This window comes from Megalops cyprinoides, chromosome 2 (assembly GCF_013368585.1).
Source record: "Megalops cyprinoides isolate fMegCyp1 chromosome 2, fMegCyp1.pri, whole genome shotgun sequence".
In the NCBI taxonomy this organism is placed as follows: Eukaryota; Metazoa; Chordata; class Actinopteri; order Elopiformes; family Megalopidae; genus Megalops; species Megalops cyprinoides.
The window spans coordinates 20,851,947-20,867,542 of record NC_050584.1 but is presented as its reverse complement, the minus strand read 5'-3'; the positions used below and the strand labels follow the sequence as shown (position 1 = coordinate 20,867,542).

At 43.3% G+C, this 15,596-nt stretch overlaps 1 protein-coding gene across 1 annotated transcript in view; it reads right to left on the bottom strand.

Moving 5' to 3' along the window:
- Nucleotides 1–14,981, bottom strand: part of si:ch211-285f17.1 (sickle tail protein homolog) — a 121,960-nt gene extending 106,979 nt beyond the window's left edge. The window contains exon 1 of the mRNA XM_036555498.1: nt 14,410–14,981. Coding sequence (XP_036411391.1) covers nt 14,410–14,632 — 223 coding nt within the window. The 5' untranslated portion in view covers nt 14,633–14,981. The remainder of the gene's footprint in view (nt 1–14,409) is intronic.
- Nucleotides 14,982–15,596: the final 615 nt, after the last annotated feature.

Here is a 15,596-nt window from a genome sequence, read left to right as displayed (position 1 = left end):
GTTGTAATTATGATGGCATTGTGGTGTTTCTGGTGAGGTACCTGATTTTATGACTATAAACTATTGCACAGCTGAAACAAGCTTGAATGTAGGGCCACAAATGTGCAAAAAAGCAACAATGTTGACTTTTGCCTGGATGCAGGTTCCTGGATGGAGATATAACTCCATTCAGGTTATTGCCAAACAGCTCAATTTGGAAAAAAAAGTCACATAGATTAAAATTGGATTTTATCAGCTAAATAGCTTACTCCTCACATGGGTGGCTGCCTCTGCCATTTCCAAACAAAATACCTTTCCCTTTTTGAAATGAACTGTAAGTCCAGAGCACTGAGCTCAAACAGGCAACCACATTTACCTTGCATCTTTCAGCCATCTTATACAATATGCCTTAGCACTCTGTATAGACCAATCAGCATGAATGTACAGATAAAGTTTTTTTTCGGCCACACCCCTAACTGAGTTAGTCATCATTAATTGGCTCTTTGGTATCTCAGAAAAACTTGTGAACTCTGCTTAAATGGAGGCTCTCTCCCTTTGGTTGTATGACACTAAATTAAACAGAGGGTCCTTCCTAATAGTAACATTAATATTTATTGTCTAAACATGTTTCCTGCATATTATTATCAATTAGACAATATAGAAAAATGTTATTTCAAGTCTGTACTGTCTATATAGGCACATTTATTTGTTTGGTGATATGTGCTGACAGTGCCATCTGAGTGAGTCATTTTTAAACTGAAATCAGGAGGAATTAATGGAGTTATCCCAAAGTGGTTTCAAAAATTGGCTTCAGAGCATAGAAAGCAGAGAGTAATGATAAGGAGGAACACATCTGAGCAGGCTGTTGTCGAAAGGGAAATCCCCCAAGAATCGATCTTGAACGCACTTCCTTATTTACATAAATGACCTTGATAAAGAAATTAGAAACAATAAAAGTATAGTAGACACTAACAGCAAAATGTGAATAAGATGTTGAAAGATATAGCAAAAAGTATTCAGTACAAAGTAATCGTGTTATATTCATGATATACAATGCCTTTACTGGAACACTTTTAATGTACTGTGACCAGCTCTGGGAACCACACTGTAAGACACAGTAGTAATAATGACACAGAAGGATAACAAGACTGGTCTTGGTTATCAAACAAATAAGTTATGAGGATCAATTTGAGACACAAAGTCTTCAGTCTCAGCAAAAGGAGACTCAGGGGATTTGACTGATATATATATATATATATTTTTTTTTTTTCATTTTTAAAAGCGGAGTACATCAGGTATTTATGGTTGAGTTCTGTCAGCAGAAAAAGAGGGTATAGGTGGAAATTAGCTAAATGTACATTCCACATAGACACCAGAATGTATTTTTCATACAGGGGGTTATTAATGCCTGGAATAGTTTACCAGGGCTCAAACTGGAAGCAGAGTCCCTTGAATTGTTTAAGATCAGCCTTGATGCAGTGCTGAATAAACCACAGAAAAAAACGATCAAGCATAAATGGGCTGCAAGGCCTGCTCTTCACATGAAACACTTTCTGATGAAAGACCATAGATCCTATTATGTAATATTTTATTAGTCATATCTTAACTTCTATCAACATTTTAAATCAACCCCGGGTTATTAACAGTATCCTAACGAGTGCTCTTTTTTGTTTTTGTAGTGGAAGTGGTCAAAGGTAATCGTGTAACACTCAAGAGCAGGTAGGCCATTTTGGCCTTCAATCTTATTCAAAATCTAATTATTTGTCTCACAATGAGGCTGCTGTAGTATCAGAATATGAGGTATATACTGTATGTTCTCTGAGAGTCTGTGTTTAATCGGTCAGGACACTACATATAGACTACACAGATTTTATGATAGGATTGCCCCATTTAATACTTAGCACTGGTTACAATACATCAGATTGTTTAACTTTAAGCCAGTCTAGTTACCTCATATCTATAGCAGTCAGACAGCAGCAGCCAGACCTCCAGTGATGCAAAGCCTCAACCTGGCCTGTAGGAGGCGCCCTATTTCAGCTTCTGATTAGATCTGTGTCCTCTTGTGACATTGCTCTCCCTTCAGTAGTAACTGCACAGATGGTTCTATAGATGTCTGCCAATACCACAGATGTCCTGATTGGACAGAGTCTTTCAGATGTTTACCACAGCCAGTCAGTCAAGCTCTCTGCGTCACTAGGAGGGGGACTGCAGCAGCATATATGATGTGGACAGACAACTGTTACATTTTACATTTTACAATTTTAAGCACTTTTCTTACCATTCGTTTCATACACATTAAAGGCTTGAATTACAAGTTTAATCCAATTCAAAGAATCAGGTGGGTTTATGCGGGAAAAGTGGACCCACATTAGTTTTTTTTTTTTTTTTTTTCACACTAACTGGTGTGCACACTAGGCTATATAAGTGGACTTACCTGTCTGACAAAATGGAAACAAAATATTTTCAAAAGCCAGGCCTCAGATTAGATATGGAGCACTGTGCCATGACTGCGACATCATGCATAAACATTTACACTCAAGATTAATATAGACCTAGGCATGTTTCATAACATAATTTACATCCTGCCAAAGGCAATGGACACCACGTATCATGTATCCAATACTAACATTTCATTGTCAGGAGAACTTGGATATTAATATTGATTTTAATATCCTCACCAAATAATGACTACTCTGTAACAGCATGGAACATTGGATAACCTGGAAATCCTCAAAGGAAATACACCCACATTTATGCAATCAAATGCATAGCTTGCAAAATACCTTTGGTGTGGAGGAAGTTGAAAAGAAAACAGTTCATCAAACATCTTCCAATTCATTGCGTTTGCCACTGAATTCACCCAGAGGGAAACTATGTTAGAGAGTCTAATAGGCTCATTCAGTAGGATCTTTTCACAGTATAGCTTTCTTGCCCTTTTGTGCTCCCAGAGAGGCTAGCAGAGCATGCATCAAAATGGAAAACACATTATAACATTTTGACAATGAGCAATGCATTTGAAAATTATCCTATTTTTCCAAGGCCTATTAACATGTGGGATAGAGTCTAAAAATACATGATAGAGTGGGACTGATTCAGCCTGTTGTAATCTAAATATTAAATAAATAGAACCCCTTCAAAAATGACACTTAAATCACCATGAAGAGACTACACATAATGGACCTCACCAAAGAGTTACGAAAACAGATTTTACCACTGGCAATGCGGGTTGTCTGTGTATATGAGACTACATGCAACAATACATAGATGCAAGAAAGGCTTTGAAACAAGCACAATGCACAAAGAAAAACAAACAGCAACTATTGCACAGACAACAGTTAGTGCTCCAAAAAGATTTCAAACTTGAAAATTTGATCAGGCTCAAAAAGTTTGCCCGCATCTAGGTAAACTAGGGCATGTCGCTGCATGTCACATATCAACGCGGCAAACGCGAACAGCCACTGGCGGAGAGCAGCATGCTGACAGAATGTGGACCGCAGCAAAATGACTTGTTTGACCATCCGGTCTTTGTGTGTCACACGGGATAAATCAGCTTCTTGTATGCAAACTGCAGTGGCATAGCGATGCCTGAAACAGGTGTATTTATCAAACACAACTGAATAATTACAAATTGCACATAACATGCTATTGCGCTTTCTTCAGTTAATCGATCCCCGCTGTAATAGAATGACTATAATAGAAAAGCATATTGTGAAATTTTCTGTCTGGGTGGGTGATTATATATATATTTTTTTTGTGGCTAACAGCGAGTGGGCAATTTCATTGTTTCGGTCTAACTTTGATGGTTCAGGTTATGAATGCATAAATAATGTTTCAGGTTGTTATGCTTCTAGTAAATCTGATTTCACATGCTGTGGTCTGACAATAGCTGCCAAAATAATATGTCTTCTCCACAATGTCACAATAGCCCTGTTTGAATAAAACAGAGATGGCCAATGATGCAGCACTAACTATGCGATTACGGGTAAGCTCAGGGAAAACCCAGAAAAAAAAAGACTTGACAGAAATTTCTCAGGAATTGGCAGAGCAGAGGAGCTGCAGCCCTCTCGGATAACGTGTTGAATTTGTAACAGATGACTGTTGTCTCACCAGACTGCAATGTTCCCAAATAACAAACTGTCTGGAGAGCAAATAAACCTAAGATCTCAAAAGGCAAGCAGTGGCAGGCGACACCACAGCCAAGATTCCCCGGGAAGTAGACTGAAACCCTTTATCTGAGACGCAGACACACAGAGAGGCCCACATTTTGGGTACCTGGAACACGGCCAGCACCCCATTTCAATGGACAAGGGATAAAATTGTGCGACCCTGGCAGTTTCAGCGTGTCGCTAACCACATCTTCTCTGTCAGCAGTCCCAAATTGAGGTGACATGCCATGCAATTCACTTGACACAAAACATTCTGAACCAATCTCTGTTCAAACACAATCGCTGTCAAAACATTTCTTTGGCGAAATGTTGTAACATATGTTTTAATGAAGGAGATTGCCATATAAAGCTACTTTCAACAGTTTTGAAGCCAGCATTTTTACTTTTGCCGTATCCCCTCACTGGACAGGCCTAAACCCATTGTGCTACACTCCAAAACCAGAACACAAAAGAGTTCACAGAGCAAAACTCGTACAGCTGGCCTTGATACTTGCATTTATTTGTCAAGAATCTCATTCAGTTTTGGTCTTGCCCATTCCCATATCCACTGTATTTCATGAATACTATGCAGAAACAGAGCTTGGACACTAGTGAGAGGAGTGTAATTGAGACTTTCCTGCTCCCAGATCTTGCTGTATGGGAAGAGGACAACCTGTTCCTTCAAACAAATTTGCTCTATCTCCCATCATGCTCAGTAATATCATTTCACAATGATAATGGTATTGCTTACTTGTTTTTTAAAATAATAATACTATATCTAAGATTATCACCATGCAGTAATAAAAAAGAATAAAACACAAAAGAAACACTAGATCTTGTGCATAGTGCTTCTAATGACATGTTCTCCAAGGTTAGGATTAGCATCCTTAGGCCTGATTTGACATGCTGTATTTACACAACAGTAAAATGGAAAACAGAGGAGGCTAACCTCTGAATAACACTCACTCTGATGTTATGGAAAAGCCATCTGATGAATTCTGTAATTACAGGGTTGGCTAGTGTTTGTGTATTTTTAAATTTCTCATACAAAGCCACTAAGCAGGTGCTGCCTGTGTCCGCCGCACAGGAAATCCACCATGATGGCGATAACGTGGCGTTTGCGCCGCTTTTGAAGGTCATTAGGACTGCTGCTTATCTGGGGCGGCCATACAGAATACAGCCGCACAGCAAATAGAGGAAGAGCCTATGTCTGGAGAACACCATAGGCAGACAGTGGTCCTAAAACTGAGGAATCTCAGGAATGCCTTTAAAATCGCAATTTATAGGTTTGTAAAGTTCATTCCATTGCGTTGAGTCTCTGTTAAGTAGAAATGCACACACGGAGACGTCAGCAAGATTGGAGTCGCCATATATCTCTATTTTTACCAAGACAGTATGGGAGCAGCCACAGGTTAAAAACAGTGCAAGTGAAAAGAGTCAGCGATGCCATCTGTCTGAACTACATGCCTGTTCTCTCAATGGAGCCATTACACTCCTTCCGCTACACCTTTGAATGAAGAGCCTTTGCCCTTTTTGAAAGAAAAAAAAAAAGCTTGATTGAATAGGGATGTGATGAGAAACATGCTACCAGCTAGAAAAAATGTGTGAACACAGGTTAAAAAGCATGAATGGTCAAAAATTAAGAGTGAATGCACCTCTTTAAATGGTAGGGATGGAAAACATCTTTAATTAGGTAACTTTAAACCCCGCAGCTTGGTATTACTGGATTCCCTGATTGCCGAGGGCAATTTCTTTAATCGGAGTTACACCATAATTAACAGGGCTGAGAGAGACCACTGTGAGCCAGCCTTTACAAAGGGGCTGGCTATACCCCAACACCAGGCAGGCACACTCACAGAATGGGCCTCTGTTGCTGGCACTGATTCTCAGGGTCAGTAACAATGCCAGCCACTAGGGAGAGACAGCACTCATTGCCTTCTCTTCTAAGAACACGAGAAATAACAGTCTCCTATTTGGAAAAAAAAAGACAAAAACACTTTTCCAGTGAACTTGCCCATGAGAGGATTGATTGATTGGTCTACTGATAAGGACACTGGATTAGGAACGAGAGGATGGCTTCATAGCAGGATAACACATTTTAAAAAGAATAAACTTGCTGGAATCTGCCAGGAGGAGAGACAGCAAATTTGAACTGCATCTCCATGAATAATGTTATGGGTGAGGTCTGGGTGGGTGTTAAAAATACAAAATTCACAATGGCACCCCTCAAATTGGTGCCCACAGTGAAAAAGCTTCTGGTTCCTCATAAGAGGGGAGTTATCAAGCTCTTATTGTGACTGCTAGGGGTAATGTCACCATTCACAGAAAGCTCAAAAACATTGTAAGCTAAAATAGCCACAGCACACAAGCCATAACAACATAATCTCAGCTGATTACAGAGGTACAGTGCACAGTACCAGTTCTGCTGAATTACCAACTCAATGTGCTATCCCTTTATGAAAAATCATAGCAAGAATCTATGCTTCAATATCTTTCCACAAAACAACACATGTGCTACAATTTCTTTTTATCCACCTGCCAGCTACCATAGCCTTTATATTGTGTTGCCTCTTCTTCAGCTACAGGTTCACTTCATTTCAGCTGGTCTGAACACCTGCCCACCCCTACCCATATCCTGAAATTCAGTATAAAGATGAAGGCACTGACTGGGCTTTTTAGCACTTCATGACACTGAAAACACAGAGGCCCATGAGCTGGGCTGAGCAGGAGGCCCAGGGATAATAACACAACATTGCACAGGTGACTGCTTCTGAACCACATGGTTAATCCCTTTCACAAGACCCCGTCACCTGACAGAGGCCGAATTTTGTCTCTCCCATCACTGAACGGTGCATTGAGTTCAGCAGGGGGGAACAAGGTCAGGACGAGGCAGGGCAACAAAGCAAACCTCCCTCTCATAGAACGTGTTGGGTGGAAAGAACCCACAGTGAGGTTCAAAGTCATTAAACACACACAAACAGGCACGCAAAACAGTCAGGATTTGAAGAAGAAATGCTTAGGTTAAGTAAAACAATGAGCGGTAAACTTTCTTGGCACAGTCCTAACATAGCGTAGGCCGACTTGCAGTGTTTAAGAGTTTACACCTGCCACATTCTATTTGGGTAGCTAAATTACCTTGCTCAAGGCTGGAACAGCTGAGTTCCATCTGAGCCGCAAGCCTACGAGCGTCCAGCGCTGTAACCACTATAGCATACACTGCCCGCTTTCAGACGCTGTGTTTCCACTGCTCCTATTGTAATTTTTTTTTTCCTGTTGTGAATGCATCAAAGTGGACAGCTGCAGAGAGTAATGTTCAAAGCTATAAACGTCACAGGACTGTGGAGCTATAAGGGTTTACTTCCTGTACGGAATCACACAGCTGTCTGACCCAATCATGCATGCTGGAATGGTGTGATGGCATACAAAGATCGCCATAATTACTGTCTCACGTATACTTTTTTAGAAACAGCCATAGATGGGTTACGTAATACAAAAATGTAAAAAAAAAAGGTATTTTGAACAAGAACCGTCTAATCTCCAAAGAAGCATTAACAACAGCAGCAGAAAACCTCTGCATCACACCGATTATAAATAGTCAAATGGGCAGATACAGCTCAGAGAACAGCAAGACTCCGTTTGTGGAAGGTTTTTACTCTTGTGTGAGGAAGGTTTGTCTTTACTCTTGTTTAGGTAAGATTTTGGGAAGCCTTTTACTCCAGTTTAGCTGGACATAAATAACCTTTGATCAGCAAACAGTAATAATATATCTTTTCACTTATTTTTTACTAGATAGCAATGACAATTATTAGATACATTACAGTTATTACACTGTACTGCATTATTGCCATTTAGCAGATGCTCTCATCCAGAGGGACTTACATAGCTTACTATTTATATGTTTTCCATTTAAACATCCGGATAATTACCTTGTACCTTGCACAAGGGTACAACAGCAGTGCCCCAGCAGGGAATTGAACCAGCAACCTTTCAGTTATGAGGCCTGCTCTACTATTCCACACTGCCGCTCTGATTGTTTGCCACCCATGATAGTTTGACATAGTAGCATATTGTTGGTGAACATTCAAACATGCACACACGGAAACAAGGAAACTCTACTGAAATTGAGACAATAATATTTCTGTTCTTCCTTAGCAACAATCAACTCATCAGTGCTGAATGAACCCTTTCACACAAAATCTTGTCATTAAGTCCATTAATCCATCACTACATGGCAGTTATTTTCAATGGACTCCTGTGGAATAGCATGGATGCAAATGCAGACACGTCCACGGACGATATATGATGGGAAATGATGTAAACCAACTGAATAGTCCATTCATGACAGATCAGTGTAGAACTCTAATTGAGTAAATGTGTGTTGATTTCCCTTTGTTTTAAATCAGTCAAACTCCAAATGGAGCCCCCCCCCCCCCCCCCCCCTTAATACAGAAAGACACAATGGTCTAAATTTATAGTGTAACTGATGGATAAAATTGTATAAATAAACAGTGTTCACAAAACTGGTGAATGGTGAAACAGTGAAAAGGCAAATTGTCTAATAATGATTGGCTATCCAATAGTCATTAATCAATCAGTTAATCATGACTTGAAAGACAGCAAGCCAAGGTAGTCAGCCTGTATGAGCAGTTATCTTTCAATTATCATAGGACTTAGGTCTGGAAGGCAAAGTCCTACCCATATATTAATGCAAAGTAAGAGTGGAACAGCAGGAAAAGAGTGGCCCAGTATGGCTGTAATTGATTCTTTCTGATAAATGTTAGTAGCAGGCCTGATCCTTTGCAAACAGAGCTGATGTACTACAGTGTTAGTCAGTATTTACCTTCCTGTATCGCTTATAAGACATTACCTCTTATAAGTGATAAATACAATGCAGCAATGGCAAAGCAACAGATATCATTTTGCAATATACACCCTAAAGCTTGCCTGCATTTGAATCCATACTCTCCCCACATGGTGGGGAGAAACCACCATGACCCTGGCAAAGAGTGACCAGTGCAGTGAGGAGAAAATGCCCTGCGCTTTATGTGGTTACTTCTCTGTGTCATATGAGAAGATACCGCTGTGTGTTCTATGAGGAGATACTGCTCTGTGTCCTATGAGGAGAGACCAATCTGTGAACTATCAGAAGAAATGGCCCTGTGTCATATGAAGAGAGACTTCTCTGCGTCCTGTGGGGAGAATCTGCTTTGTGTCCTATGAGGAGACAGTTTTGAAGAGCACCCAGAGAAATCCCCACACATCAGGAGCAAAGGAACAATCTTATTTCAGCAGATGGAAAACTGATTATCCATGCTTAATGGAAAAACACCTATGCACCCATAAAAGAGAAGTACAATGACTGCTGTCTGCAGTCCAAATTCATTGTCTGGTGTCATGACTTACTTATTGCAGAGTTAACTGGTGAGTCACTTTAGCCCCACAACAAAACACATCCATTTTATTAGGTACTTTTGGTACTTTTGGAGAAATCTTTACACACTCAACAGTTTTCCTTTTCAGTCAACGATACCCAAAGCTAACTGCTCCCTCCACTACGACAGTAAAACACAATTTGCTGCTCACTGTTATATGCAACATAACTTCCTGTATCCACACATGAGCTACACTGGGCCCCTGCATAAAACACTCCACATCCCATTTAAACTACTTCATTTAAACATTCCTACATGCTGCATGATCTCTGTTGTTGGTTTAGAGATGCCAGAGAGTCTGTCCTCATCTTGGAATACAAAGTTGCAGTTCTCTTTCCACTCCAGTCTTTGTCCCTTTTAAAAGTAATGCTCTACAGAAAATGGATGGGACATGCATGCATGGGAAAGTAACAACACAAATGAAAAGTGAACACAGTCTAAACAGAGAAAACACGCAACACCACAGCTGCCCCACAATAAAGGTATGGCTACATGTAGCACCATAACAAATAAAGAAAGGACGAAAAAAACACTATACTCTCCCCACTCACATACCCACAATACAGCTCACAATGTATGTACTCACAAGCACGCTGTTTATAAAGTGGTTCTCTTTTTTTGGAGGGGGAGGGGGTGTGAGACAAGGAATGACATCAAACCTCCTTCAGGCTATAGCCTGCCCAAACTGCAGCCTGGGTTTGAAACTCATACGAGATTCACCAGGTAATTCTGGCTGTCTGAGACACACACGCCTGCATGCCGCCTCTTGCTCAGAATGACCCAGTTCAAACATCGCAGCCGAGACTTGGTAAAGAGCGTTAAGTCAACACTAAAGAACAAAGTGGACCAATCTAGCAGAGCTGGGATTACGGGAGACATTTCCCACAGCTGCAAAGTAGACAGGGTAACCGCAGGACTCAGCACATTTAATTCCAGATTTTTTTTTTTTTTTTTTTTTTCAAAAGTTCGGAAAGTAGCATACCAGTTTCCTTCCAATACCAACCAGAGGCTTTCCCTCTAATACTGCAAATGTTTCAGAGCGAGGATGATTAATGTGTAATTTTTTTTTCTGCCTCCAGCACAGATGTCTGCCAAGATTAAGAAATTACCAAAAGACCTTTTGTTTATCATTTACTAATCACAAGCACTTTTCATTAGTTTATATTGTCCTCAACCCTAAACATGACTCTCATCTGGGATCATATTTTCCTTAAATGCCGTTGCCTTAACACACTTCAGAGTGCTTGTCAAAAGGCAAGGCTGTATCACAATACTTGTACACCACAGAAGACGCAGTGATCTGAACACACAGTGAACAGGAATGAAGAGTGAGCATCAAAGTATTTACCCCGCTTTTTCAGTGTTGTCTCCACGAGACGTTTATCTCAGTTCAGATCCATGATTATCTGATGGACTTCAGAGGTAAGGAACAGCAGTGAGTAATGTAACCCCTTGCGTTATGTCGGTTTGCTTTTTTTGGGGGAGGAATGTGATCTAGTCTTAAAAATCCCATTGAAAACAAAATCCTTTTTTAGGAAATTGGGGAAAGAAAGCTGCAGCTCAGACCAAATTAACGAGTAACACATGCAAGAAGTTGCTGGGGTAATTTCCAGTAAGGGCCTTAAATGACCGGAGCCAAATGCCAGGCTGACTATCCAACCATGCCTCACAATCTGCCAGAAAAAAAAAGAAGTAGATTGACGTGACAAACAATTTCAGCGATACAAGTAATTCACAGATCATTGAGCATGACAAAGGCAGGCGAAAAAGGCAAGGTGGAGGCATGTATACGCATGCCCTGAACACCTTCCGGAGAGGCAGACGGGGGTCTGACTTTGCTCCCTGGCATCGCATCGTCTAAGCAACTTCCCCTCACACGTCATTACAAAGGGCCATGGAGAGAGGATTCAGATCAGTATCTCAGATGTGTTACAGGAAACAAAACTTATATGTGCAAACATTCATGTGAGGACAAGCCCCCCTCTTATTAAACCCTATCTGCTCGGAAAACCTGGAGAAAGAAGGAAAAAAAGGGCTTGGTGAGTAAAAGGTCTACTCTAGACGGTGCTTTTCTTTCTGTCTGAAAATGCTGAAGTGCCTCGGGCTATGGTGAAGGAATGGTTGCTGATGTGGGCCTATATCTGCAGACTTGTTCCCTTCACTCTTAACCCCTTGCTCCCCCTGCCTCCTTTTACAGACTGATTGCACTGTCAGTCACGTGTGGCCAGACAGTACCTCGCCCTGCCTCCCTCTCCCATCCACCACACAGTCCTATAGGCCCCTCTAGTTGTGTGGGCATGGTGACCAGGGAGCAGTTCGCTATGGGGACTACCTAGTGCTTCAACAAAGTCAAGCCGTTAACTCTCTAAAAGGGGTTGAAATCAACACCTGTTTGCTCCACAGCTCAGGCTACCTAAGAATCCCTTACACATGCTGGTGCATAACATCAGCAGAGTGGTGCTGTGTTACCATGATGCTAACCCTGAATTGGTTCAGTAAAAATCCACCAGTATGACTAGATAATATACAAATATGCAGTCTATGAAGGTGTTCTGTACATATGACCAAAGCACCTGGTGTTATGGAGTACATAGTTCCTGCTATATATTTGCACCATGAGGGCTGTCTCTGAGTGACAGAATGATAACCTGTGGATGAAATGATTTGCTAAAGTATCCTCACAGCACACAAAACACAAGAATTAATATGATAAGCAACACATCGGCCAACATATGCATAAGATACCCAGCAAGAGCTAAGTTTCTGATTGATGATAATGAGTGGGTCTCTTTGATCAATGCACTTTCAAAGCTTGTGTCAAACTGAGCTGTGAGGAAAGGGTTAGTAACATGTCTTTTAATAACTGTCCGTGATTTTTTTGTAAGTCTAGTTTAGCGGAGCAGGCATGAGTCACATCTCCAGTGATAGCGATTTTCAAAAGTGAGGTCTTTAAGGATAAGCACGCCTTTCAACTAAATCACATCCAGGCAGTTTTGGAGACTGTCAGCAGAGAAGGACTTACACACACTGGAAATGTCCTTCATCAGTGATGGAGTGCAGGCTGATGTCTCTATGAAGACTTCCATCTCCCAAGGATGTCCATCACTAAACACAACCACTGCTTTGTCTCCAGTCAGGTAGCGGGGGAGACTGGCTTTGAATCTTGCTTATGTCCACATCAATGTCAGCTCCAGTGTGATCCAGAGACAATAAAAATACAACAGATTTTTATGCATCCCTGGACTGCCAAGCTGTTACAAAGCAGCTAAACTGTATTTGTTACAAATCCATTACTGTAGTATGTGTGACCCTGATATTCATTTTTTCATAATGAATGTTTTACTCTCAATGTTAGAGATAACTGAAACCTAAAATTTTTTGAATGAAATGGTGGGGTTTCTCTGCTCTTATGACTTGTCAATTGTTTCACTTTTCCTTCTAGAATTCATAGGGCTGAAACTCTCCATACGCTTTTTGCAGAAACAAAAGGATTTTCTCTGTCGCTTGTCTTGTATTCTCCTGAAGCACAGACAAACCCGGCTAAATCCCCAGAGAAACGGAGCAGAAAGTAATCTTGGGACATGCAAGGAGGAGAAATAAATGAATTATTCATATTCAAAGTCATTGTTGATTTTTTGGGTTTTGTTTCCTCAGCAAACTCTTCATGTAATTATGCTAACAATGATTCACTAATGTATGAATCTGAAAGTCGTAGAACAAAAAAACGAACAAAGTCTGACTGGAAAGCAGAATTCTGGCCTGTAGCATTTTTTGAGTGGTGAAATCCGAGAACTGCTAAAGATGGGACATCTGGTTTCCAGTAGGGACCTGCCTGTAACCTGTTTTATGACCAGGAGGTGGGGGGGGGGGGGACAACACGCTGGGACTGTGGGATTTGGGGTGGGGGGGGTGGGGGGGTACGGCCCCGGGTCAGACACAAATGCAGTCCTGAGGCCCACAAACGCTCACGACCTCCTGCGGCCACCAGTCCTCTTTCAGCTCACAGCGCATGACCTGAGAGATGCTCAGACTGTGCCACATGCAAATGATCCCGGGGTGTAAGAAAAATAACATTCACAATTCAGACATCTCAAAAGAGTTTGAGTGGCACCCTCGGCAGACGGCCTATACGCTGTGATTGGCAGAAGGTACGGTTGGCTAAAAAAAAAAAAAAAAAACCAACAGGGCTGACAGACTCATCATGTGTGCATGCTGTGGCCTCACCTGACAGTCAGAAACCAGTGAAGAGAAACAGCAAGCAGAGCCCAGCCACGGTCACGGGGCTCCACACATTGCCCTGACTGTGTCAAAAAAGTTATGAGGTAACCACACGGACGCCAATAGACAGCTTAACTACTTTCATACCACCAGGAAAAAAAAACACACAATACAATTAACTTGCGTGCTTTCAAAAGTGCAGCAGCAGGTATTAATTCAAGCCCAGCGAATTAAGTTGACCCCACTGAAACAGAATGTGATGATGAGGTAGAAAGTAACTAATCTGCCCGGGGCAGAGCGGAGGGGTAACCCTGGCCCTAATCCACACCCCGCTGGGACGGGATTGGAAGAACAATGTGGCGGGCTCATGTGCCTCAGACAGGAATGTACTAAAAAACAGCAAACAAACCGCTGCCAAGATGACCTAAGCCCTCGAACCCCAGGGAAGCGGTCCGGCTGCATTGAGCGGGACAGGCAGCGGCTGCACCGGCGCAGCCCTGCGTGTTCTTTCAGTGGCAGCCAACAGCTCCGGTCTGAATGAGAAGCCTAACAGAGCAGATCTGATCTCAGGTCAGCCTGGAAGCCCGCAGCTCAGCGTGAACCGGGGCCCCCGGGGAGGGTTTAGAGGGTCCTACCTTTGGGTGGGCTCGGCTTCCTCCTTGTTGGCGGTGGATCCTCGGTCACTGGCTGCTGGGGGGGCTTCTGCCTCACCAGGTTTCCCTCGCTGCCCGCCCTCATCAGCTTCTCCCCTACGCTCAGCACCCTGGGCCTGCTCCCCTGGCACTCCTTCCGGGGCGAGGGCAGCTTGGACCCCGCTCCGGCCGAGGACGGCCGGGCCAGCCGGGACGGCTTGGACATTTTCCTCCCTCAAGGGTCCAGAGAAATCTTCCGGTTCTTCCGAGCCTCCCACAGTCCCGGGCCTCTTCAGGTCTGGTGCACTCGCGTGTTGCAGGTTCAAACTCGCGAGGGTGACAGGAAGGAGGTGGTAGGGCCGGCAGGGGGCAGGGGTTCAGAGGTGGCAGGCAGCGTTATGAAAGACGCTCTCTCTGTGACCTGGACAGACCGCGAGCGCAGGCAGGGCTCATCTCTCCTCTTCCAAGGCCGAGAAGGCACAGAGAGCTCCGCAGGCGGGTCCCACAGACTTGTGGAGTGTCAGGAGGTTGCCGAAGTAAACACAGAAGAGTGGTCCGCCTCGGCGCCAGCGCATTCCAGCTCTCCCCTGCCTCCTCTCTCTCTCTCTCTCTCTCTCTCTCTCTCTCTCTCTCTCTCACCCCCTCTCTCTCCCCCCCCCCCTCTCTCTCTCTCCCTCCCTCTCCAGCTGACTAGCGCACAGTTCCGCTGCTCTCTGTAGGGCAGATGCTCAGTCAGTGACTGTTACAGCCCCCCCTGACAAGCACAGACTAGACACAGGGCAGAGCTGCAGCCCAGCGGAGCGCTGTGGAAAGAGCCCGCCTCCTCAGGTAGAGCGGCTGCAAGCCAATCCAGATGTGAGCTGCACAGAGCGGCGCTAGTCCAGCCCGGGAGGATTCCGCTCGCTCGGCTCTGCCCACACATTTACTCACACAGCTCAGATCGCTCTTACCCCCCCCCCCCCCCCCCCCCCGCTCTGTACTCCTCCTTCCTTCTCGCTGTTCACACATGTAAGAAAGATCCCCGGTCCCCCCTCATCAGTCAGTTTCATGACGCTAAACGCAGACACGACACACTCCGCAGGAAATATTTATGCCGCATTAACGGTGGTGGCAGTGGTGGGGGGGGGGGGGGCAAGCGGAGATGATTAGCGTAACTGCTGCCCGCTGTCGTGCTTGACTTCAGTGCGGAA